The following is a 27,370-nucleotide window of genomic DNA, read 5'->3' on the forward strand; positions in this document are numbered from 1 at the left end:
ATTTTCCTCTCCTTAGTGAGATTCTCATCTGTTAGCACTCCTGGTTGTTGTCCAAAAGAAAGCATTAAAGGTCCCATATCATGCTAATTTTCAGGTTCATACATGTATTTTGTGTTTCTAATAGAACATGTTTACATGCTGTAATGTTAAAAAAACACATTATTTTCCTCATACCGTCTCTCTGAATGTACCTGCATTCACCCTCTGTCTGAAACACTCGGAATTGCAACAGAATTGCGTTGCTAAGCAACGGCTTGGGTCCATGTTTACTTTCTGTCAGCTGATGTTATTCACATACACTGCAACAGGAAATAAACTTTGACACATTTAGAATGTTTACGTTAAAAACCGTGTGATGGTATACATATTGTATATTTGTGACATCACAAATGGACAGAAATCCTAACGGCTTGTTTCAAACACGCAATTTCTGAATACGGGCTGTGTGTATTTCTCCGTATATTGAGAGTTTTGATCATTTACCAGTATTTTAATAGCGCTTAAATCTGCTTTATAATATAAAAGACATGAAAATCTCACTTTTTACAATATGGGACCTTTAAGTTATGGAGAATTGTGTTTTCTGCTGAATGATCACTAAGCCTAATTATCGCAACATAAAAAAACAACTTTGTACAGTGACTGTAGATTGTTTTAACATGTTCTTCCTCTAAACATGAACTGTTACCATGCAGGAAAATGTTTCAGGAATTAGGTGTTGATACAACACACACACACACACACACACACACACACATTAAACAGCACATCAGACTGAGAATACACACCATCTTCCTCATAATTAGCTATTCCCCACAGGACGACTAAGACAAACGCCACATTTAGCTTTTTGATTTGCTCGAAACTGTCAAGGGAAAGTTTGCCGAGGAGAACTAATGACAAGTTTGCACAAACAGTAGCATCCTGCCTTTGTTCTATACTGGGTTATTTTTGGCGCTCAGAGATGAGCCTTTTTTTGCTGGAAAGTGGAGAAAAAAAACTAAAAAAACTGGAGGGCTGTCAGGGAAAGATCTGAGAATAGTGAAAGGGAAGGGACTTCATAAATGTGCATTCTATTATTAGTGCATGCTAATCCAAATGAGCAGAGCTACTGCCCGTCACAGTGTGAGCTTATAATGGAAAATTACTAATATGGGGGTCTGGAGTGTGACAGCTGGACAGCTAATAACTGCTACTGAGGGCACAAGGGCCCGTGAGTCATTAAATAACATATATATATATATATATATATATATATATATATTAGTAGAATCCACAAGCGGAGCTAATCACACAACACTCCCTTTAAGAAATAGAGGCTTGTCAACATTTACCTTTTGGATTGTTCCCTTGAAGCCATCCGTGAGCGCAGCCACTCTTGCCAGTCGGCTGTAATCGGGAGCTCCGCCGACAAAAAGAGACTCTTTCAGGTTAAGATCTACGTGCAGGTTCTGATGAGACAGGACACAAAGAGGTATGGTGAGCTAGAGCCATGCAAACTTGAGAAAAAAAACAGACTACACACATATCTTTAAAAACTCCAATTTAATCTCCTCCGTACCCCGTCTCCTATTCCTCTCAGGGGTTCTCCATTCAGGACGTAATGGTTTACGGTTTTTCTTTAGTGAGTGGAGTTATGTGTTTGTGTCCAGGGAGCATGAAATAAGTTGTTTCCTTTTAGTCGAGATATAAAGAGTGAGATTCATAAACCACATTTGCAGACGTGTCACAGTCGTATAGATGGTCCCATTAAAAAAAAAAAAAAAAAAGGAGTTATCCATATTGTAGCCGGCAGACGCTTTAACTGCACTTCCTCTCCTTCTTTCCGCGTCAATACACTTGATACATTACAACATAATTGATTTCTATGTCTCTCAGAGAGAGTGGTCAATTATCCTCTATCTGTGAGACATAAAAAGAGACTACAAAGGGGAAATCAGGAGCAGGCTGGACTTGAGATACGGATGCTTCTCAACAGACATCTCTAATGAATGGCTGATCATAAGCACCGACCTTTCAAACAGTTGAGTGTGGAGACACATTAATTGCAATTCATTTGCGCGGCGTGCGGCTATGAAATTCGATTCCTTCCACCAAACCTTTGGGGACAATTGCTTTGCATTAGCAAAGGTGCCGCTTCTCTTCTTTTTTTGCGAGGAGGAGCCGGCCCACTTCAGGAGGAAGGAATTAATGATCTTTATTTTATGTAGAGCAGTAATTGCCAGAGGGGTAAAGTGGAGTTAATTGCTGGAAAAATGATGGAAGGGGCCAAATAAACAGGCTTTGTGAAGGCAAGCTGGCACCGGCTCGGCTTTTATTTAGGATGGGATTTGGAGAGCAGGAGGCAGCGGTGCTTGGCTGGAGCCCGGGGCTGTGTCGCCGCACCTTGAGCCGCTTCCAACAGAGACAGGGAGGGCACCTCGGCCAGAGCTGCGGGACCCAGACGAGGCTGGTGCCTCTAGGCTAAGCCAAAAGTTGTCACCGATTGCAAAGCAGAATTGGCTACCTCAGGCTCTTTGTGCTACCTTACTGCTCTGCAACACTCAATAACTCTGCAGGTAAAGGTTACAAATCCATATTGAACCTGTTCCCCTGGACTTTTTGATCTTGTCTGAGACCTTTATAATGTGGTACTCTAGAATATGAGCACACACCACCCGTGTGAAAGTTACTTTTCAATGACTCTAAAGTGAGATTTCATGCAATGAAATGTTTTCTCATACAGGTACTAATCTGGCCCAGTTGCACAGCAGTTTGTGAAATAGTCACAAAATGTAATGTATTCATTAGTGTACATAGACACGAATTTCAATTTTTTTTCGTGATGCACAAAATCAATTTGTATGTAATCCACATAATTGTGAACCGGGAAGTATAAAGAGCGATGAACGCTGCGTAGGAAGGAGGTCGGGGTGGATGGGTGGGTCAAGAAACACAGGACTTTCGCCCAGTAGACTGGTGTTCGTGTCCTGTGTGAAACCAGAAGTTGAGTTGATTTATTTGTCACATAACTTCCATACTTCACTTACAGCACTTCTGGAGCTATTTTAACCCAAACCACAATCTTTTCCTAGAACTATCAAAGTAGTTTTTGTCACATAACTTCCATACTTAAGTTACGCTAATTGCGGTGTCATTTTAACCCAAACTGTGATCTTTCCTTAAGCTAACAAATTTGTTTTTGTCACGTAACTACCATACTTAAGTTACGCCACTTCCTGTGTTATTTTTTTACACCGATCTTTTGCTCAAGCTAACGAAGTAGTTTTTGTCATCTAAACTCCGTTCTTAAGTTACGCCACTTCCGGTGTCTTGTTAACCCAACCCGCAATTTTTTCCTTAAGCTTACTAAGAAATTTTTGTCACGTAATGTCCGTTCTTGAGTTACAGCACTTCAAGAGTTATTTTTAACCTAAACCGCGGACTTTTCCTAAACCTAACTAAGTAGTTTTTGTCACTTAACTTCCGTACTTAAGTCACAGCGCTTCTGGAGTTATTTTAACCCAAACCACGATGTTTTCCTCAAACTAAGTCAGTTTTGTAACGTAACTTCCACAATTAAGTTACGCCACTTTGTGTTATTTTAAACCTAACCGCGATCTTTTCCAAATCCTAAGTAGTTTTGTTGCCTAAGCCTAACCAAGTCAATCTTTTCCTAAACCTAACTGGGTAGTTTTATTTTGAAAAGACTGGAGCGGAAATTGTCACGTGGGTCACGTGTTGCTGGATATTCGTAGTTGAAAGTCGTGCTGAGGGTCACGAAAAAAGGGAAATTTGTGTCTATACACATGAATCAAATAGATTAAATTTCATGACTATTTCACAAACTGCCATGAGACTGTGTTGCAGCTTCTGCACCTGGTGAGAGAGGACAGCTGGTTCTGTGGAGTGATTCTTGCTCAGTGATGTTCAGTGAGTGGTGTTTGTGTTGTTACGGGAGAGTGAGCAAGTGAGTGAAAGAGTGAGCGACTTTATGATATGATGAAGGATTGTTCCTGTTTGCAGAAGAAGAAGAAGAAGAAGAAGTGAGAGCAGATGACAAAAGAACAGCTCGGCTTGGCTTGGCACCTCGCCGTCTCCTACGGTATATTTCCCTCCCCTTCGCTCGCCTTCCCCGTCTTTCTGCTCTCACTTTTTCGACAGCCACGCGGCACTGGCGTGATATCCACGCCTACGCTAGACTAATGAAGACGTCTCTTTGTTGCTAAAAACAATGGCCGTCACAAAGATGGCTGTCTTCTTTGCTTCTTCCCTCCCACCTTCGCGCCCCCCTCCCACCCCCACAGCAGATGGACTGAGGTGAAAGCCAAACCGCGTTCTTTAAGAGTATCTCTACTTCAGCGCTGTGTGTGTGTGTGTGTGTGTGTATGTATATGGGCTTATGAAATGGCAAAGTTTTCCTAACAGAACGGGCACCTTTAAAGCACCCGCAGCTCTGCAGAATACCGGATTTTCTCTACACTGTTGTTTCATGAAGAGATGGGGGTGAGAGGACATAGTGAGGGACTCAAATGAAACATGGACTAAGGTGTGACCGGGACTTGTCTCATTACCTTGCGTGATTTCTTATTTCCAGACAGCACATCATAGAGAAGGAAAGAAAATAGGGAGGAAGAGAGTTATTAGGGGAAGACTAGTAGGTGTGTGTGTGTGTGAGAGGCATGCAGAGCTACAGTAAAGCAAGCAAGTGCAATAGCCCACAAAACACACACACACTCACATATACTCTCCCACATACACACTGGGCACATATAGGAGCATTACACATAGCTGCAGTGTAGCACAGACAAGTGAGATTAAATAAGAATTAGGGCTGTCAATCCATGAAAATATTTAATCGCGACTAATCGCACATTTTTTATCTGTTCTAAATGTAACTTAAAGGTAGATTTGTAAAGTATTTAATACTCTTATGAACATGGGAGTGGGTAAATATATTGCTTTTTGTAAATGTATGTATATATTGATTATTGGAAATCAATTTACAATACAAAACAATGACAAATATTGTCCAGAAACCCTCAAAGGTACTGCATTTAACAGAAAACAATATGCTGAAATCATAACATGGCAAACTGCAGCCCAACAGGCAACAACAGCTGTCAGTGTGTCAGTGTGCTGACTTGACTATGACTTGCCCCAAACTGCATGTGATTATCATATAGTGGGCAAGTCTGTAAAGGGGAGACTCGTGGGTACCCATAGAACCCATTTACATTCAAATATCTTGAGGTCAGAGGTCAAAGGACCTCTTTGAAAATGGCCATGCCAGTTTTTCTTTGCCAAAATTTCACACTAGTATGACATGGTTGGTACCAGTGGAGTCCTTAGTTTTTTTAGTTTCATACGATACCAGTATCTTAAAACTGACTGCTACAGTTGAATGTTATTATCGCGTTAACTTTGACAGCCCTAAAATCAATATCTTAGATATGTGAAAGATTTCTTTGCACATGCACCTTCACATACCGCACATACAACCCCGAAGCTGTGTGAGAAGTGTGAGTTTACACTTTAAGAGAGTGAATACAAACAAGAGAGCGAGTCTAAGAAAAGGCCGTGCGTGAAGCAGATGGTGCCATTAAGAAGAGATGAAAAGAAAAAAAAAGAAAAAAAAACTTCATGGATGAGAGAGTGTGAGCGGTGCCACTTCACCCAACCTCATTTACAGACTGCTGCCACTGAATGAGAGGGGACGTTGGTTTTCATTCCTCCCGTCCGTACCTGTGTGTGCCTTTGAAAGTATGCACTTCATCACGCTGGCAGCCCGAGAACGTCTTTGATATGATGAACGCTCCCAGCGTGCAATATGTATCCATACGTGTGCCTGTGTGACCACCTTTGATATGATATTGGCTTCTCTAAGCAAAGCGTACTATAACCCCCCCACCTCCTGCTTCTTAAAGCAAGAGGAGGAGAGAATTAGCTGAGAGCTACACTGGATGCATCGAGCTCCATAACTAGTCTCAGCTCATCCCTTGCATCCCCACAAACCCCCCCCCCATCTGCGCTTTTCCCCTTGCTCTCCTCTTTTAATAAGATTTTCTGCCTCTGTTGCCGGAGTAAAACACAATTACCATACAGACGACGGGAGCCAGTGGGGGGGAAGGACAGAGCACTGACAGAGAAAAGAAGAGGGTGATGCGTCTTCGAGGAAGGCGAGTTGACAGAGTGCATGTCCATAATCACAAATTACACTGTTTAATATAATTGGATGACTTACAGGCTTATCAAACTATTAGATCGCCTTCATTTGGAAGCGTGTACCTGCTTTATTGGTCTAGACGCGAGGCTGAGGAGTTTCATTACGCTCTCCTCTCCTCTGTCACTGCTGCTACTGTATCTCCTTTATCTGCCTCCACCTCCCCAGACACCACCTCAAAAGGCTGAATTCATAAAATCGACTGTATACCGGCAGTAAAAGCAGCTTTTGCTTTCTACATGCAACGCCGAGTTTTATCTGCGGTACGTCAGCAAAGCTGAAAGGCAGAGAGAGGATTTTTTTTTTTGTGGAATTACAGGACGTCCAAAATTAAGACAGCTTGTCAAACTGGCCCCTCTGCATCTGGAGTTCTCCCTCTTACCTTGACGGTATGTTTTCAGCAAATCAAGCTGGCAGAACCGCACGGTGTGAAGCGGTGTGGGAAACCTTAGCAAAATTGGGGGGGGGGTTTGCTGATTCAACTGTGCCTGAAGCAGCAAGATGAACCGCTTCTACAAGGGGCAAAATAAAGGAGCACCAAAGCCCGAGGTTGTAGCGATGATGTAATAGCACGCAGATGATCAAACAAACACAGTATGTATGGCACAAGCAATCAGCCCATGATAACCATTAGCAGGAGCTCGTTAGCTGGCTCTTTCTTACCGGCGCCTCCCCTCGGACAGCGTCCTTCTTGTTCACCATGATCTCTCCTTTGCGGTTGGAGCGCTCCAGGTTGATGGTGTTCCACACGTTCAGCTGGATCGGATCCTTGCTCCTGAATCCCACACACAAGCAGACACTCAGGTGAAACATCTACTAGGAAGCAAAGTCTCATTAAAAACACATTGCTGTGTTCAGTATGTCCTTTATTAACCCAGTGATTGTCAAAGTGGGGTCCGTGGCAATCTGTCCATGAAATCATTTACTATGAATTATAAAAATTGTGCTGTATCATTAAAAAGTGCATATCTACAGATGGGGACCATTTGCACCAATGAAACAATCAAATTGTGTCCATTACTCCCGCCCACGTTAGCTTTGGGTCAATAGAAACTCTTTTCTCTTTAATTTTTCCAAAAGCAAGAGTCCAAATGCAATTTGAATCAAATGTGTAAAAGTAGTGGTATTAGCATGATTCAAATTGAAATGTGTTTCTGTTTATTACTATAAAACAGGTCTTAGGTATTTAGAGTGAAAAGTTCTAGAACACAAATAGTTCGAACGGCATCTAAAGAATAGTACAAATGGTAGTAAGCATTATGCTTAATCAGTGTTACGATTATGAGGGGATCCTTGGAACATTTTCTCCCCTTTAAAGCTGAAGTAGGCGAGATGGGAGCAATATGATTCAAAAAGTTATTTTTATAAAATGGTCGCTATATCGTGACAGTAGTATAAAAAAACATGTGCCTCTGTGTCCTCCGGTTTCCTCCAGTGATCTTAATGGCATCTGCAAGATTTCACAGACCGGAGGAAAACAAGCAGTAAGAGCTGATCTGAGGTCTGCTGTCCAGCTGCCGTCTATGAGAGCCGGCTGTCAATCACTCACAAACTCTGATCAAACGGTCAAACTAGGCAGCGCTGATCAAATATGAATCAATATTATGTTACGTTAATGCCTATTTCTCTCCTCAGATGTTTTCAGAATCATCTTGTAGTGCACGGTTTAGCTGTAAAATGAGAAAGTTTGTGACCCGGCAGCCATGTTGAGATCTCTTGGGGAATACCAAGTACCGCTCACATGACTGGAGCACAGCCAATAGGAACGCTCTCTCTCTGAAATGACCTGTGATTGGTCAAAGTCTTCCGTCACGGGCTAGATTTTTTAAAGCCGATTTTTAAAACAGAGCCATGAGGAGGTGCAGAAGTCTAGTTTTCTCTCAGAACACTTGAATTTCAATATGCTGAAAGGTTATTATGGTATTTTTGCCCAATGATGCCAAAAAAGTTGTTGCCTACTGCAGCTTTAAGGAGTCCCTGGCCTCAAAAAGTACTAATATTAGAAAATATCTATATTTTCTTTGTGAAACCTCTTTCATATGTCTATATCTCTTTCATGTTATATATTTATTTTCCCTAGTTTTCTCTTAAATGATGCTGACCTGATGGTAGCGGGTCCCTTCCCCAGGTCGTAGCGGAACTCCAGGATGCCTTCATTGAGGGATAGAGAGATGAAGTCTCCTTTCCCGTCCGATTTCTGGCCGTTGTAGAAGATCAAACCGTTGGAGTCGTTGGCCATGAGAATCACCGTCATGCTGACTTTTTGACTGTAGAAACAACACAAGCACAGCCGTCAGAGACACAATACCATACATATACCCGAGACTTAAAGGTGCTATTGATAACATCGATAACATTCAGCCACTAGATGTCGCATTCTTCCTCCCCCATTCCATCGCATTCACTTCACAACAAGTGGTTGCTGGGCAACTAACTGGCAACTTGATTTCTGACGACCCAGAGATACCGTGTGATACCAACGTCATTATGCTATTGGCTCACAAGGAATTGAGAAAGAATTAAGTGGAATTGAGAACCAAATGTCAGTTATCTTCCACAGATATAAACAAAACATTTATTTTGGACCCATCAAAATTTTTAAAATGATTAATTCACAATCACAATACTTTTTTTTTAGCCATGGAAAGGTGATAAAAATTATAAAAATCCCTCCAAAATACCGCATAAAGACACCAAGACCTTGAGGAACACCATAGAAAAGAGTCATGCTGTGATTTGGTATCAAAAACTTTGACATTTGGAGATGTTTGCAAGACTCGCATTTTCGGCGATTGGATGGCGAGCGCGGGTCTCAGAAGGTTAAACGAAAGATGCTTGTTTTTGGTACTCTGTCTATATGGAAATGAGGTAGAGACACTACTGTATATATTCTACATGCTGATGACGTGTTATTTGAGTTCAGGCTTAAAGAAGGCAGCTCCGCCTTAGGCCCAGATCAAGCTTAGCCTATGAAAACTACATGATATCCCGCGTTCAGCAATGCGTAGCATTCCTGACTGTGTGTGTTACATGCAGAGACATGGGACTTACCGCAGATCGTGCCCGTAGAGATGGAGCCCCTTCAGCTCCAGGTAAGAGTCTCCGTTGAACAGCGGCATGTAAGCCCCTCTCCTCTCAGCCACTGGAAAAAAAAAACAAAACAAAGAGATTATATTCATCCTCAGGTCCCGTTTTTGTTGCTGTTACAGAATTGAAATTCAGGGATAGTCAGTGCATCTTTCAGGGACCTGTCAGCGTTATGGAAAGAGATGGATTTGTGTTTTCATAGCCTCTGGGATTAAGACTCTCTCTTGACAGAAAATTCAAACAAAAAAAATTCAAAAAACCCTTATGTCAGACTGATTACACAGCCCGCCACAGTATAACAAAGAACCTTTGGAGACATGTAGGGTTTAACACCACAGCCGGGACCCATGAAATAATGCAGCCATTGTATTTTTGGCAGGCCTTTTACGAATTCATGTCTTCGCGTTGGGTCTAACGTCTGGCTGTCTGGAGTGATTAGGACAGGCACGGTGCCATCCTTCTAACAAGTGGCTTGACATTAAAAATCACTCAAGTGTCACCCGGGGGCATGTGTTTACGGTGCAAAAACTACCATCGCTCAGACGCTCACGTACGCATAAACACACACAAGCGAACACACATATATCCATGTAGCCGGCGAGGAAGCTTTTATTCGTAATTGGCTGGGATTAGCTGAGTCGAGTCAGGATGGGGGAAAGGCAGACGGAGATGAGAAAGCTAATTAGCTATTGTGCAGAAGACTGCTAATGATGATGGCACGCACCATGGAGGAGTGGGAGAAATGGTCTTGCATACGCTACAAGGATTCGAAACTGAACTCTATTAGAGTAGCAGAGCTGCTCAGGATGTAGTCTCTTATAGAGGTGTGTGGAGGGGGGGTTTTCTCTTCCTCACATTGTGTTCAAAATGAAAGCACCGCAATCAATATGTCACCATAGGTCCAGGCATCGCAGTCGAGTGACCAGGAAAAAAACCCACATGACCTACGGGGGAGTCGAGCTTGACGACCAAGAGAAGTCAGTCGAGTTTGAACTTTTCACTGCTGCTCAAACGCAGCAGAAATAAGCGCCTCAATAGCACTACTCTGCTGCATCTAGTGCTCAGGTTTGTCAGTAAGCCCGGAGGTAATTTTGTTTATATTTGAGGAATGCTGCCTAATTAGTACTCGCAATAAAAACCCCATCAAATCAATACAAAATAAGGAAAGGCAATAACAGAGCAGCTAAAATGCACATTTTGCCAGTTAAAAAAACGTCGTAGCTGCAATCAGAGCTCGTGGTCCCACCTCCAATCAATCGGCTCTTCAGCAGAATCGCTTACAGTGTGACTCAGAGGCACACACTATCTCATTCTCACACGCACACGCACATACACATACACATACACATACACATACACATACACATTAACTGGCTTAAAGCGGCAGTAGGCAGTATATTTTTGGCATCATTGGGCAAAAATTCCATAATAACCTTTCAGCATATTGTAATTCAAATGTTCTGAGAGATAACTAGACTTCTGTGTGTGTGTGTGCGTGTGTGCATGTGTGTGTGCGGGTGGGTGTATATTCTCTTATATTTATTTTATAATTGTGTATGTATTCCCTACCTCATATTTATCGAACAATTTGCTATTGTTGCTGCTATATTTATAATGTTTATAATGATGATTATATTTTACTTCATTATTGTTATTCAATTGATTGATTGATCGATTGTCTATTATACAGGGTTGAGACAGTAACAAACAGGAACAAAGAATCTCACTGCCATGTCAATGTGCATGTGATCGATAATCTAAACTTGAATTTCTGTTCCTCCTCAAGGCTCTGTATTCAGGCTTAAAAAATCTAGCCTGTAACGGAGGCAGCTGTCGATCACTCGCAAAACTCCAATCAAACGGTCAAACTAGGCAACGCTGATCAAATATGAATTCATATTCTGTTACTGTAATGCTTATTTCTCTCTTCAAATGTTTTCAGAAACATCTTGTAGTGTACTGTTTAGCTGTAAAATGAGAAAGTTTGCTCCGGCTGGTGGGCGGTGCTTGGTATAACCTTAACTGATCTCAACATGGCTTGCGGGTCACAAACTTTCTCATTTTACAGCTAAACAGTGCACTACAAGATGTTTCTGAAAACATTTTATGTGAGAAATAGGCATTACAGTAACAGAATATTGATTCACATTTGATCAGCGCTGCCTAGTTTGACTGTTTGATCGGATTTCGCGAGTGATTGACAGCTGCTCAGAGGCGGCGAGGCTCCAGCGAGGCTCTGATTGGTTGTTTTCCTCAAGTCTGTGAAATCTTACAGATGCCATTAGGAGCACCGGAGGACACAGAGGACACATGATTTTTTTCAGATTACCTAATTCTTTTTTTTAATGATATTTGCTCCAAGCTGCCTACTGCTGCTTTAATGTAGCTGAGGAACTGAATACTAACATTTCTGAAAATTCAAACTCCCCACCCTGCAGTTAGTTTTTCAAGGACCCGGCTGAGCCCAAGTGATCCTGCTTTCATCACTAAATTGTAATGATTTACACTATCACAGCGTAAAAGCACCAAGGAAAGTAGGCCATTCAATCTATTGGAACACCCTTGAGATAAGTCCTTGGTTGTGATATTATAGCAGCGAGCTGCACTGACGAACCCTGGCAGAATTGAAATGGAAACCACAGCTCAGCTGAACGTGCACACACATACACACTGTGTTACACACACTTAATATTAGGACTAATTCACCTTCAGTCTTCTGATGAGTGGCCTGTAAGAGATCTGTCTGTCCAACTGTTCCCCGTGCAGCCCCTCGGAGGGTGCGTCCGCCCTTATCTGTGAGCTCCTGTCTGGGGCTGACACTCTGGCTGACTGACGCTCCCATTAATCACCGCGGGCAGAGAGGACTGATGCGATTAGTCATCTCACTGATTCCGGTGGGAAAAAATAGCCTTTTGGAATGGGAGATGCTCTTGCTCACACACCGCATTGATTTTGGTTCACCTCAATTTATTTTAATCACCTGCTAACTGGGACTCCTGGCTTGGAAAGGAAGCGATTCCCATCTGTTTTTTTCTAAATTCCCAAGGGGTACAAGGCTGTTTTTTCGTGTTGTTATGTGCATAGTATATTCTCTTTCATTCACAGTACAGAAGTCAACTTCTGCAAACATTCATGACAACATCTACAAAGCCCGAGAGGGGAAAAAACACGGGTCGACTTCAGAATGCGCCACCGCCAAAAATGCTAATGATGAACTTCAAAAGCAGCTGAGGCATGCTCTGTCTTTTCCCCAACCGCGGCCCGGTTCTGCCGTGTGGAGCTAAGTAGCAACCAAACACGTTTGAACACAACACCTGTGGGCGGATAGGCGGGGAGGGAGGGAGGGCTTCGCTGCCGCTTACCCGCTAACAAGCGTAGCCGAGTCGATGTGGTGAATGGCCGACGGGGGCCAATCATCTACCTCAGTTGTGCAACCCACCCAAACCCTCCCATCCCCTCCCAGCCTGAAGGCTCAACCCCCCCCCCCCCACCCTCCCTTTCTTTCTGCGTTGATCTCCCTTTTCGATTCAGCTCGGATGGAAATGCCACGGAGGCGGAAAGAAGAAAAAAAAGAGGCAAACACTGAGGAGGGATGCAACTCAGCCGACTCCGGACCGAAACACTGGTGCTCCTTGATGAGCACTGAGAGAACGGTGAGGCAATGGAGTTACGCACTTATACCAGGATAAACAGTAGGGTTGGTTCTATACACCTATCTCCTGATTCAACACTATCACGATACTGGGGGCCGATTCGATATGTATTGCAATTTTTTTTAACACTAGACCATGGGGAAAAAATTAATCATACACTTCTAGGGATTTTTACTTTGGAAAATATCTAAATTAAATCAGTAAAAATGTTTGATTTCAGCATGTATACAGTCAAAGATGTCCTGAAGTATATCTATATATCATTTATGAAGTCATTGTCAGGCATTATTTATTACATTTTTTTTCCATCAACGACATTTCCCTCCGAAATTAGTGGTATTTTCTTTATAATTTATAAGGGACATGTAATGTTTTATACTTCTGGTGAATATAATCCATCAATCTGATTTCCGTCATGTATTTTGTATATACAGTTCCCTTTGTCAACACCTTATTTTGAAAACCGGACGTAGTCCCACATGTTTACTTCCGCTAACTTCGCCAAGTCCGTCTCTAGTTCTCCCGTCAGCTCCGTTCTCTTATCCGTCCATGGTCAGCTCCATCGGGGCCGTTTGAATGCAGAGAACATAAATGTCAGTATATGGGTGCTCTACAGTTGTAGCGTCGGCTGATTTGACCACGGAGATGCGAGCGTCGGCCGGCTTGACTGCATGTTACCGCAATGCGATAACGTTTCCAGTCCATGACAGAGTTAGCATGCAGCTTTAGCCCGTGATGTCTAGCTCAGCTTTTCCTGTCAATGTGTGAAACCCAAAGTGTTTCATACTTTACTGGATGTGTAGTGTTTACCACTTTGAATTTAACATGTGAGGGTGCAGGTCGTATCCACGCTGACAAGGTTTGTCTTGGTTGACGGATACGGAACGGATTATGTTGTCACGTTACTCAGACTACAACAATAAAAGCGGTAACTTCTTTCTACCCCCGCATAGACTCAAATGAAGCAAATATATCGATTCTGGCATTAAAAAATCAATTTCAAAATCGTAAAAAATAAATAAATTGCGATACATAGGTGAATACATTTTTTTTCCCATACCTAAATATACAGTCACATTACCTTTCTCGCAGTGCCTCCCTTCGCGTCCCATGGGACACTCGCATTTGTAGCCTCCCTCGGGCAGCGCCTGGCACTGGGAGGATGGATGGCACCTGTCGGGCTCGCACGGGTTGTGGATGTCGACACAGGTTGGGCCTAGAAACACACACATATTCAAATCCCACATGAGAATCCCACATTCTCTTTTATTCCATCTGAGAGGAGGGGTTTGTGAGGATTTCCTCTGTAATAGAGGTCATTTTCTAATAGGATTTGGAAATATTACACGTCCAGATTAAACAGTGGAGAGCCTCCCCCGCCACGTGGCCGTGTTTCTGGGCCAATGCCGACTGTGGGGAAAAGCTCGGGAGCGTCTGGCGGATGATGGTTTTGCCCTCTGCCACAGCCCATCAGAATTCACGCCGTCAATTACTTTTAGCAGTCCAGCCTGTGGTGAGGAGAGCGCTTTAATGAACCCCATCCCCGCTGAGCTCAACAGGGCTCCCCCCGTTTCTTCCCTCACTCACTCTTTTGGTAGCCAGCTTTTATCCTGCACTCTCACTTCCTCCCCACCACGGCCTCTTCTTTTCATATCTCTTCCTCCTCTACCATCTTTCACTCTGATACTCTCTCACCTCCCTCATTCATCCGACTGTCCTGACATGTCCTCCCTCTGATTACAACCCCTCGCCGCCCATTTATTCTCTCTTCTGCCTTTCTGTGATCCGTCCCTCCCCTCGAGATCCGCAATCTTGGCCACTTTCTAAACTGACATGATGACAAAATTAACTTGAGTCCTCAGGCGACGGTCCAATTCTCATTATCACCATTCGTTTTACGCCGTGTTGCCAACACAACTTTGATCGCGCGGCGATGCTTCTCCAGAGCGGAGGGTTATCTTTGTTTCTTCTCAGTAACAACCAAACATAAAAGCACCTCTTATATGAAAGGCAATAATTATGTAATGTGATACTTTATTGATTTTAAATTCAAAGGCAATAGCTTTTTGGCTGAGAGGCTTGTTTCCCTAACCCACGAGGCTGCCCCCCATGTGAGTGTAAAATCCTTTACTATTCAAGCATAAAAGTTAACTCCGACAATTAATTTGGTTCTGGTGTGAAACTTTCTGCAGCCGGCTGCCATTCAACCAGCGAGGGGCACGCTTGGCTAGGCGCTGATGTGTCTGCTCTGAGCTATCTTCTCTCTGACTTGCTTGTTAGTTGGCATCTGCTGCAGGGATAAAAAAAAAAGGAGGGAGGGAAGTAGAAGAAGAGATAGGCCAAAGGCCAGTCGCTAAGCGTTTGGTGGAAGTTTTCATGTTGTCTGCACGCCGTCAACATTTAATCTCTCGTTTCTGTGGTCGGACACACAGATTTGATGGTGTTGGTGTTACAAAAATGACTTCCAGCGCTCCTGCTGGGGGCACGAGTTACACTGTCAAATTAGGGCTGTCAAGCTTACTAAGGATTTGTGAGGAAGTCATGACCACAGTGAATCCCAGAGGAGAAGGGAAAGCAAACATCATTTTAAATAGGTGTGAGAAAAGTCCTGGAAATTTCACATATGAACAGACAGATTTTTTTACTTTTACTGGAATAAACCTCTAAAATGTCCATTACTGTCCAGAAATCCCAGTATGACCATTAATCACCACTGCTGACCTGCAGCACTCCCCAAAAGTGAAGCCAATACATCTGGATCGCCCCTTGGTGGCTGGCTGCAGTGTAGGTCATAAATCCCACCTCCTCCATGTTAGTGGATGGGACATGGGCCAAACTAAAAAAGTATGCGTCAAATAATTTTTCCCCAAAGATGGTTTCTGTCATTTATGTAGTTCTAATCCACTGATGTATGTTCAAGTGTTCAATTTTTCTAATTGGTTTGGTTTTAATTAGTTATTTGATGCAATAAAAAGGGGGTGAGACGTCATAACTGACAGCTGTGATTGAGTGAAGTAGTCGCGTAGCCGGAGGCTCGAAATTGTACGTGGGAGGAGATGTAACTTCAACTTTCCAAAAACATGAGTCTGTGTTATAGAACATGTGTCAGTTTCATCATAAATGTAGTTCTAGAGATATTATGGTAAGTTGTTGTGTCTATTTTGCCAAACAGCTACCGTGTTGCTAACGTAGCAGCTGGGTGGCTCACGCTGTGGCCATGCTCGGCTCGGGCGGGACCTCGATACCCGCGGTTCCAGCCCCCCCAATAACTACAGCGCAGACCTCTGGCTCCAAATGCCATCAAAATCTCAAGATAGGGGCGGCCCGGTCGCTCACCTGGCAGAAGTGGGCATCCCATGTACCAAGGCTGAGTTCTTACGTCAAGATGACAGCTCCCGTATCCGTGATATTTTGGCTTTACTTTTGTACAGTGGGAGGAAGTGGAGAGGAGATGTGTCATCCATCTATAAATACAGTCTATGGTTGGCACCTTACCCCAGAATCCTTTGCTGCACTTGCAGTGGAACATCTCTCGCCTCCTTGACCTGGCACACCGCGCCGTTCTTGCAGGGATTCGGCTGGCAGGGGTTGTTGCCACATTCGCCCACGCCGCTGCCGTACAGACTGTCTCCCCCGCTCTCCTGCAGGTTGAGCATTCGATTGTTGGACGTCCAGCAAGCGGATGCAGCCAACCAGACCCGTGGCCACCGCCGTCCGGTTCCCTCACACTGGAGAAGAAAAAAGGGAAAGAATATAATGTCTTTTAAAGTCAAATGAAATGAAAAATGCTTTTTAAACCATTTTAGATCACATCTGCGGTCATGTCATGCGCCTATTTAACAATGTATGGCAAAAAAACATGTTGTCTTCTTATTTCTATATCAAAATCCATCATCTTTTCTTCCTGTAAAACAAAATACCACGTGTGCTTACCTAAGGTAGTGCCAACCATTTTCAACCAATAATGTCATGACATCTGTCCATCAATCAATCTGCAACTTTAGCGACGAGGCCAGTCCTCTTTAGCTCCGTATCATGCTACGTTCTAAGCCTGCCAAATTTCAGCGGTGCAATCAAATGCAGAGGATTTGATCTAAATCCCTCTTGTAACTGTACACCGCTCAAATATTACGTTTCAACTGAGGAATACGTCACAGTAATGGAGTTCCAGTTTCTTTTTTCAACACAAACTCTGACAGCCCTGCAGTTCTAATTATTACACTACTGTCTGTCACATAATAAGGGCTCAGGGCAAAGAAGATGCTATATGTTGTATGCTATATAATATTGCTGATACATTTAATTGGGTTTGAGATTGAAGAATGTGTTAGATGTGCACTTATGTCAATATATTGTGATAAATCACAGGTAGCGCTTTGATTAAGCAGTTAATGAGATGGAATCTGGAATCTTGGAATATTCTGACTTTTTGTCTGGCTAAATGGGTTCAATGGGGGCCCACAATTTTATTTAATTTTTTTTACTGGGGCCTTCTTTAGAGTGGTGCAGGGATGACTAATTTTTGTAGGCCAATCAGGAAGTTAGCTTCGTACTGGTTCCCTTCGATAAAAGGCTGATGGGATTTTTTTGGATTATCGCAGAAAATAAGATCTGTGGCAAACACACGTTTATGATAAAAATGTGATTAGGGGCAGCACATCCCAGATTTCAAAATCAAGGACAAAATACTAGCATTTCGCCTACCCTATCACATTTTTATGTTTATTGGACTTGGGTCTTGCACTCCACCATGAATCCCATCGTTGAAGCAACAAACCTCCTTTGACCAAAAACATACACGGTTATGATGCTTACAAGTTTTGTTCAGCCAGATATCTTCACAAATGAACACCACTTGAAGCGTACACGCAGTCGCCAGGAGTAAAATGCTAACGTTAGGCTATTAACGAACTACACCACGGTCGCATGAGTATTCACAACGAGGCTGTAAAGGTGGAGTCGGCGTGATGACGTTTATTTATCTCATTTAGCCACCTTTTTTAAGACCTATAAAAGTTTCAAAATTCAAGAGTGGGATATTTACTGACATATTTTATATTGTCCGAACAAAACTTAAAAAATTCAAAAATTAAAATCTCTCAAGCTTGTGTTAACCACAGACCTTACTTCAGGCATCTAACTAAAAACCCATTCAAAAAAACATTGACTTCCAGTCGAGACAGACTGAAGTGCTAAAATGCTAACTCATGTAGGATTAATGGTGCTACTCATGTAGCACGCATTAGGATTCATTCCTGCAGCACCCTATAGGGTTAACCTGGCCATGGAAGTAAGGACGTACTAGATATCTCCACAGGGGGAAAAAATACAAATCAGAATCAGTCAGCAAAATGGACAAAAATGTGAAACTGTGTTTTAAGTTCTAGACTCTCTAAATTAGGAGCTGTGAACTAAAAGGTTTTATTAGAGAGAAGCCACAGTTCATGGACTACGGTGCCCTGAATTTGATCACAACAATAGATGATCTTACTCCAGCTTGATTTCTTCTGGCACTCCCCCGATGAACAGGTTGGTGTCCAGGTTGAGGCCGTCGGTGCCAGCGTGGACTCTCGCCCTCGTTGTGCGGCTCGTTGTCCACGCTGAGCATGGCGTTGCGCCGGTTTGCGAGTCACCACCAGCGAATGCCAGCGGCCTTTGATTCACTTCTACTTTGCTGACCACTGTGCCTGTGCCCGAACCGGTGTTGACCTGAGAAGAAGAGATAAGTTCAGTCAATCAACTTCATCCACAATCCCACCTCATATTAGTTTAGCAGATTATATGTTTGTTCTTTATCAAGCAGCGCCAATGACTGAAGATATTGTTTCAACAAGGCCAGGAGAGGTATGAAAGAAAGAAGGTACAACGATTTCCAAACTCTGTGACTGAGGCGGTTACTCACTTAAAAAAAATGTCTTCACACCCTCTTTTAATTAAACCTTTATCTAATGAGGTTTTGTTGGAGGAAAAAGCCCATATTATCACAGAAAAGAGCCGTCGCGTATGTGCAACCCACACATATGGTAGCATTAGCACAACCTGAGAGCAATTATCTGCCACAAATAATTAGTTCTTCTCCCCACGTCTTGGATTTGCGGAGCTGTGGGTGGTAATCTCACAGCTGTATTTCTGGAATTGAGGCAGAGCTCCGTCCTGAAAGCACAAGTGACTATTATCTCCTTTAGTTTGCTATTGATTTCACTCTGAATGGAGAGGTCTAACCCCGGCCAGGTTTTGGGGGGAGGGGAACTGAGAGGGCTTAGAGGGGTCAGGGTGAAAGACCAAAAGATAAGGAGAGCGGATGTTGTTTGAATTAATAGGTCCAAAACAGACGCAGAGGTGCACGTCTCTAATTAGTCCGTTCACGTTTCTCCTGAAGATGCTGCTTCACCCGAAATCATTCTTTATGCATCCAATTCCACTGTGGGGAAGAGAGAGGAATACTTAGCGTTTCTGCAGGTTTCTGGCAGGAAAATTGCTCCAATTCTAACAGATCAGATGAAACGTTTGGTTAATGTCTGCCTTAAGAAAAAACATATTGTTCAAATCCTGTTACATCCTACAGGGGCACTACACCAATTTGGACACGTCACAGCCTGTTTACTAGTCACAAGGAGTGACTCAGCCTGGCTTAGAGCTTACAAATCTTACACTAAGGGCATGGAGATTCAATGATGTGGGTGTTTCCCAGACAAACGAGGTCTAAAATACACTATACGTAGAGGTGCATTATGGGAATGCATGGGATCCGATTGTTTTCATGTTGGATCTACCTAAAAAAACTAAAAAGCAATTGAACAGCAAAGCTCCCAAAAGAAGTCCTCCTCATTAGAGCTGTCAAAGTTAACGCAATAATAGCGCCTTGCTGCAAATTTTTAAACGCCACTAATTTCTCTAACGCATTAATGCAACTTGCGATTTTAGGTTGTAGAAGGTTCAGTCTTAAATCTAGATGAGGATACTAGAAAAACTTAAGGAATCCATTGGGTACCAGCCATGTCACGCTAGCTTGTGGCGAAGGAGGCTAAATAATGCTGCAAACATACGCAAAAATTTTGCAAGGAAAACTGGCATGGCCATTTTCAAAGGGGTCCCTTGACCTCTGACCTCCAGATATGTTAATGAAAATGGGTTCTATGGGTACCCACGAGTCTCCCTTTACAGACATGCCCACTTTATGATAATCACATGCAGTTTGGGGCAAGTCATAGTCAAGTCAGCACACTGACACACTGACAGCTTGTTGTTGCCCACGTTACAATTTGAGCATATTGTTTTTATGCTAAAATGCAGTACCTGTGAGGGTTCTGACAATGTCTGTCATTGTTTTGTGTTGTTAATTGATTTCCAATAATAAATATATGTTTACGTTTGCATTGAGCAAGCACATTGCCCACTCCCATGTTGATAGAGTATTAAATACTTGACAAATCTCCTTTTAAGGTACATTTTGAACGGATAAAAAAAATGTGTGATTAGTTTGTGATAAACCACGGACAATCGTGCGATTAAATATTTTAAACAATTGACAGACCTAATTTATAATATTGCCTGTAATAGCCTAATGCAACTAAATCTGTTGTAATTTGAAGGTTATATACTGTAAATAAAAAGATATAACTAGTACAACATGTTCAGTCCAGCGCATCTATGAGCCATTTCTGGACGTATATACTGTACGCCATTGCTTCCATCTGTAAACATTACATAAACAAAACTCTGCGTGTATATGTGATTAAAAATTACATATGAAATGCCAAATTTGGACCTGCTGCACACATTCCCGTACATATGTTCCCACCATCTGCAAACGTGATCATGCAAACAGCTTATTTGCAAGTTTGAACACATTTCTGAAAGCATGCCTTCGTAGCCTTAGCCTGCAAATCTGTCAACCAGCTTCTGTGTCTTTTTTTACATTTTATTTCTGGCGGTAGTGTTTTCAACATGTGTTACTTGCTGTAATTATTTGCCTCATTATCTTCATGTGTTTTATTCTTATCTGTGTCCCCGTTTCCCCCCACGGGGATTAATTTAAGTTTTATGAGATTGAATCAAACGAAAGCAGCAGAATCAACGAGGTCGCTGACCCTCCCTCTTAAAGCTGCAAGTGGGTAGAAATGGAGCATATATGATTAAAAAAAGATAGTTTTATAAAACGGTCATTATATCCTGACAGTAGTGCATGAGACAGGTAATCTGAAAAAATAATGTGCCTCTGTGTCCCCCTGGTGTCCTCCGGTGTTCCTAATGGCATCTGCAAGATTTCACAGACAGGAAGAAAAACAACCAATCAGAGCCGAGCTGGAGCTTCGCCGTCTCTGAGCAGCTGTCAATCACTCGCGAACTCCGATCGAACGGTCAAAACTAGGCAGCGCTGATCAAATATGGAATCAATATTCTGTTTACTGAAATGCCTATTTCTCTCATAAAATGTTTACAGAATCATCTTGTAGTGTACTGTTGAGCTGTAAAATGAGAAGTTTGTGACCCCGGCAGCCATGTTGAGATCAGTTGAGGAAACACCAAGCACCGCCCACCAGCCGGAGCACAGCCAATAGGAAAGCTCTCTCTCTGAATGACCTGTGATTGGCCCAAGTCTCTTGTCACAGGCTAGATTTTTTTAAAGCCTGAAAACAGAACCATGAGGAGGAGCAGAAGTCTAGTTTTCTCTCAGAACACTTGAATTACAATACGCTGAAAGGTTATTATGGATTTTTTTGCCCATGATGCCAAAGATATTCTGCCTACTGCCACTTTAACTCTCACCTGAGCTCCACCTTGCCGTTAACCAGAGCCAGAGAGATGAAGTCCTTCTTGCCCTCCTGGCCGTTGTAGAGCAGGATGCCGGTCATCTCGGACGCTCTGAATTCCATGGCGATGCGGACCGTGTGATAGGCGGTCATGGTCTGGAAAGCCAAGTACGACCTGGCCTCCGAATGATGGGATGAAGTACCTGATCACTGTGGAGGAATGAAGACAACAAGCCAATCCTGTCATTACTACATGATTTGGCGCATAGGCGTTTAATGTGCATAATTAAGTGTGTGAGCGGAAGGCGGGGCTGTCACTGGCTCTTGATGACAGAGAAAATAAGGCAGTTTATTTTTAGGGATTTTTTCCGAAACGCTTCAGTTTATCAAAAGGAGGAGGTCGAGAAGAGGTGGAGCCGAGCTTTTCAACCACCCTCAAGTGACACACATTCACACACACACGCACAGGAACCCTTTGTTTTTCTGCCACTCGACAATTATGATTATTATCATCCATTTTCTCCCTCGGGCTCCTTTTTTTCTCTCCGTCCATCTGTCTTTCTGTCCGTCTCTCTGAGGAGAATGGCAGCTGATGAGCTCCCCTCTTTTCTAATGACTTTGATTGATCTGGAGGAGGCCGGCGTGCAGTTTGTGTGTGTGAGTGACATCATTAGCCACTCTAACTCGAAGACCACACATGATTCTCACCAGCTAATCCCCATCAAGGCAATTACTGTCAATTATCTTAAGACGCAGCTGCGTGAGGTTGCTCCTCATCCCGCCAAAAAATCCCAAAGTAGGGTAAGAGGGAAGCAACAAAAGAGTTGCGCTTCTCAAAAAGTTCTCCTTGATTTGTGATTTTTCTCTGCGGCGCTGATTGGATTCAGTGTCGCTTTCGGTGAATGGCTCAGCGGTCGCTCACTTCGGAGGTGTTAAACCCGTCTGAATCACTTGAGGATGAGCTTGAAGCGCGGTTTTGAGGAGAGATGTAGCGTCTGACTCAATCCACACCTAAACTTCTTTGTTCCTTCAAATAATCGAGTTTCCCACTGACACTCTGATTGCTGTTATCTTGTCGAGCTTTATATGACCCAATAAATCATCTGTGACGATATAACATTTACATATTCCGCACTAACCGAAAGTCATTAACTCACACCGCTACTTAGGGTGTCACTTTGCAGCCACTTTGTGAAGCTACAATTAAACAAAACTACTGCTTAACAGAAGGAATATATGTCGTTTTTCTCTTTACAATAAAAGTTTCATTAAAATAAAACATTCCTTTATATTTGATTTTTTTTATTGTAATGGGGGTGTTACTGCTACTTTATAAATATATTAAAGCACTTGAGGATGTGGTTAGCAGTGATTATAGAACAGCTAAAAGGCATGATTGGCAACAGTGGAAAGTGGAGTGCCTACAAGCCTCTTAGTTGCTGCGAAATCACTGTAAACGCCATCCCTTTGGTGCTTTCTTTTGTAATTGCTAATTGCAATAGTGCAAAATTAGAAGGGAAGTCTGTTCCAGCTCATTTTCTTAGTTGAGTTTGAAATAAGCTCAGACTTTGAAACTTTAAAGTAAGCCCGGGCCACACTGGGACGTGAGCAGCGTGTGTGCGTCGTGGAACCCGTTGTCCTTTTTATTTCGGCATCCATGTTAACAGGTAGAGCAGCAACACACCCCGCATGAGTCAGCTGCGTCTCTTCTATGGCCGGGCCAGAATGGGCACGTCGGCACGCGTGTCGGCTGCCTCACTGTACTGCTGCGTCTCTCGCGTCTGTGGTGTCCACACTGGCAGTGTTTCTGCTGCTGCTGTGCTGCTGCTGTCAGCCCTTTCTTTTTACATAGCGTTTGCCTTTCATAATGGCCATTTAATTTCTTTATAAATGTCATTTATATTTATTTTAGACAGAAAAAGGTTAAAAAAGCAGGTGCTCATTTGTAATAATAGTAATAATCCACAATAAAAAACCCGGTACTTTATTCATTCATGGAGCCCTGCAAGTCACTGCATGTTCTACAGCACTGTCCTGCATATATTTCAAATAAAATCTTCGTGTTAACAATTGAAGGAAAACTGTCCACAGGGGCCTTTTATATTTGAAAACGGAAGCAGGAAGTGTTGAGTAAAAAATAAATCTTTACTTTTCAAGTCAGTGACATATTCTATATTGACATCATACCAGGAACAATACTACAGTTTCAATGTATATATCTGTAGAATAGGTCACAAAAACTCAACACTTAGGCCAAACGTTTTCGATTTCAAAAATAAAGCCTGCTAGCATTTTTTTTCTGTGGAGAGAATTCCTTCATTTGTTCACACAAAGCTGTTATTCTGAAATATGTGTTAAGGAAAATGCAAGTGACATGCACGGCTCCATAAATGAATAGTGGTGGCTTTTAATTTTGGATTATTACAAATGAGCACACGCTTCTTAAACTTTTTTCTGTCTAAAAAAAATTATAATTTACAATGAAATAAATGGCCATTATTAAAGGAAAACTCTATGTAGAAAGAATCAGCTGGCAGCAGCAGCCAAGCAGCAGAAACACTACCAGTGTGGACTCCACAACACAGGAGAGGCGCAGCAATTCAGCAAGGCAGCTGCCACGCGCTGCTGATGGGCCCCGTCTGACCCGGGTGTAATAACAAATAAGGGAGAAGAAATAATTCCCGATATATAAAGAAAAGAAAAAGTCTGACTCACCCTTCTCACACACGCGCCTCCTCTCCCGGCGGGGCACATGCAGCTGAAGTCGTTGCCGTCGTCCTCGCAGGAGCCCCCGGGGAGGCAGGGGTGGGAGCTGCAGGCTTCTGGCCTTGTGGTGAAGCTTGCCCCTAAACGTGGGCTACGGTGGTGGCTGGAGGCCATGCTGTCGTGGTGACGCGGCCGTGGTGGTGGTGGTGGTGGTGGGTAGTGGTGTAGTGACCGTTGTGCCGAGGTTGTGGTGTACGCCTGCCGTAAGGGGGGGCCCCCCGGCGGGTAGTACCTGATGGGCGACGGGTGAAGTACGGGGGTGGTGGTGGTGTAGTGGTGGTGGTGGTAGTGGTGCAGTGTGTGGGTGTGGGGAGCAGCTGTGGTGGTGGTGGAGCAGCTGTGGTGACTGACGCCGTGTGGTGGTAGTGTGTGTGAAGAATGGGAGGGAGGTCAGCCTGTCAACAGAGCCGGAGAGAACAATGGGAAAACAGACAAAGAAGAGAGACGTTAAAGGGATGTTGAGCCTGCGGTCCTGAGACTTCCTGTTCAAGACCCGTAAAACTTTTGATAAATCACCTCATGAATAACTTAAAACCCCTTTTCATATTATTAATCCCCACACACTCCTGGTAAGTCCATACTGCATTACCATAACTGGTGAAGCGAATATTCTCGTCCTCCGGCTTCTTCACGGCGATGCTGGTCTCTTTGGAGGCCTTCAGCTGTTTCAGCAGGGATCCTTCAATGTCCTCCACCGAGTATCTGGTATCTACAATAAACAAGAGGTACAGCCACTCAGGACAAGGCCTCCGAGGAGCACTCCAAAGCAAATACAGGACTCGCGCCGCTTTAGCGGAACAATGGATATATCAGAAAAAACCCTGTGTGTGACAGGTGGAGGATCTCCGGGACCACTTGTCCTCCACCCTGCCGCTTGTCCGGCTTTTTTCCAGATGAATCGCTCTCATAACGTTCGCTGCAGATGTTCGCTTTACAGGCCATGGAGGAACGCCGCTTAACGTTGCCCCGTACGAGGGGTGTGAAGGACACTAAACGACACTCATAAAATAAAATAAAGGGGAAGAATGGGGGGAGTTTTGTATGGTACAAAAGGAGCTTGAAGGCCCAGTTGTGGCATCAACCTTATCGTTTTGAACTGAATTCACATACACAAAAGACTAATAATGAGAAATAAGCACTTAAGTGTAAGTATGGGTATTTGTCCCAATTGAAAATATAAGTCTGTGATTACAGCACTAGTGATGTAAACGAACTAAGGCTGACAAACGATTAAAACATCGAATTGCAATTAATCGCAAATTAATCCCACATTTTTTTTATATGTTCAAAATGTACCTTAAAGACTTGCCCCAAACTGCATGTGATTATCATAAAGCGGTCATGTCTGTAAAGGGGAGACTCGTGGGTACCCATAGAACCCATTTACATTCACATATCTGGAGGTCAGAGGTCAAGGGACCCCTTTGAAAATGGCCAAAATTTAGCACAAGTTTGGAGCGTTATTTAACCTCCTTCGACAAGCTAGTATGACATGGTTAGTACCGATAGATTTCTTAGGTTTTTCTAGTTTCATATGATACCAGTATCTTCACTCTAGCTTTAAAACTGAGCCGGCTACAACCTAAAAATCACAAGTTGCATTAATGCATTACAGAAAAGAGTGATATTAAAACAAATTTGCATTTACGAGTTAACTTTGACAGCCCTAAAACAAACCTTTAACAGATTAAAACAACATTAGTAACTCATCTTTAGTTGTTATCTAGGGTTTATCACTGTATTAAGGTCGGAGCAGACACTTTTATTTTTCTCATTATATCTAATTTTACCTTTAACTGCATGAGAGACGGTAAAACAGAGCACAAGCGGAATCACCTGCAAGGTAATTTAGGGAACTTTTCCTGACTCTGATGAATAACAAACACCAATGTCAACATCTACTCTGGGTACAAAACCTTCATATGATATATTTTTTTTTATCACTGTGGCAAATGTTGCAAGCAAGAGACTGAGTTGGCATTGAGAAGAAAATTAAAAAAAGAAGATACAAATGAGGAAAATCATTCGGTGCCTTACGATATTATGAGCCAAATGAAAAAAGAAGTTGATGGCACTCAGAGCGCTTATCTCTGCCAAGGATGCACAATCCTCTAAATTTGTTTTTTTTTAATAATAGAAAAGTTCCTAACCTGCATCCGGATCTGAACCAGAATATATATGTCAATAGAAAATCATAATGAAAACACTTAAATCCAGCTCGTGTTTTGTACAAGGATGAAAATTGTGCAAAATTTAAAATAGATGAATCATTTCAATGAGTTTTGTTGCTGTTGTTGCCAACTGTACTGTGCACCTTCTGTAGAGGCAAAATACCTCTTGAGTATGCAGGATGACTCAGGGTAGTTATGTGCAGGTTAGGGCTGGCAATATTAATGTGATAATAACGCAAATTTGTTTTAACGCCACTAATTTCTTTAATGCATTAACGCAACATGAGATTTTTAGGTTGTAGAGGGCTCAGTTTTAAAGCTAGAGTGAAGATATTATCATCATATGAAACTAAAAAACCTAAAGAATCCATTGGTGTCAACCGTGTCATATTAGCTTGTCATGGAGAAGGCTAAATAACGCTCAAAACTTGTGCTAAATTTTGGTGAGGAAAAACTGGGATGGTCATTTTCAAAGGGGTCCCTTGACCTCTGACCTCCAGATATGTGAATGAAAATGGGTTCTATGGGTACCCACGAGTCTCCCATTTACAGACATGCCCACTTTATGATAATCACATGCAGTTTGGGGCAAGTCATAGTCAAGTCAGCACACTGACACACTGACAGTTGTTGTTGCCTGTTGGGCTGCAGTTTACCATGTTATGATTTGAGCATATTTTTTATGGTAAATGCAGTACCTGTGAGGGTTTCTGGACAATATACTGTCATTGTTTTGTG

General features: G+C 42.8%; 1 protein-coding gene across 1 annotated transcript in view; it reads right to left on the minus strand.

Moving 5' to 3' along the window:
• The window catches only part of agrn (agrin), a 362,262-nt gene that overhangs the window by 19,123 nt on the left and 315,769 nt on the right, over nucleotides 1-27,370 (minus strand). Inside the window, 19 exon segments of the mRNA XM_037773939.1 lie at nucleotides 1,335-1,451; nucleotides 4,554-4,565; nucleotides 6,866-6,977; nucleotides 8,305-8,469; nucleotides 9,254-9,344; nucleotides 14,024-14,158; nucleotides 16,438-16,474; nucleotides 16,476-16,607; nucleotides 16,609-16,664; nucleotides 17,685-17,722; nucleotides 18,434-18,504; nucleotides 18,506-18,565; nucleotides 18,567-18,599; nucleotides 18,601-18,650; nucleotides 21,710-21,872; nucleotides 21,874-21,905; nucleotides 24,144-24,153; nucleotides 24,420-24,850; nucleotides 25,051-25,163. Of these exon segments, the coding sequence (XP_037629867.1) occupies nucleotides 1,335-1,451; nucleotides 4,554-4,565; nucleotides 6,866-6,977; nucleotides 8,305-8,469; nucleotides 9,254-9,344; nucleotides 14,024-14,158; nucleotides 16,438-16,474; nucleotides 16,476-16,607; nucleotides 16,609-16,664; nucleotides 17,685-17,722; nucleotides 18,434-18,504; nucleotides 18,506-18,565; nucleotides 18,567-18,599; nucleotides 18,601-18,650; nucleotides 21,710-21,872; nucleotides 21,874-21,905; nucleotides 24,144-24,153; nucleotides 24,420-24,850; nucleotides 25,051-25,163 (1,858 nt within the window).

This window comes from Sebastes umbrosus, chromosome 6 (assembly GCF_015220745.1).
Source record: "Sebastes umbrosus isolate fSebUmb1 chromosome 6, fSebUmb1.pri, whole genome shotgun sequence".
Classification (NCBI taxonomy): Eukaryota; Metazoa; Chordata; class Actinopteri; order Perciformes; family Sebastidae; genus Sebastes; species Sebastes umbrosus.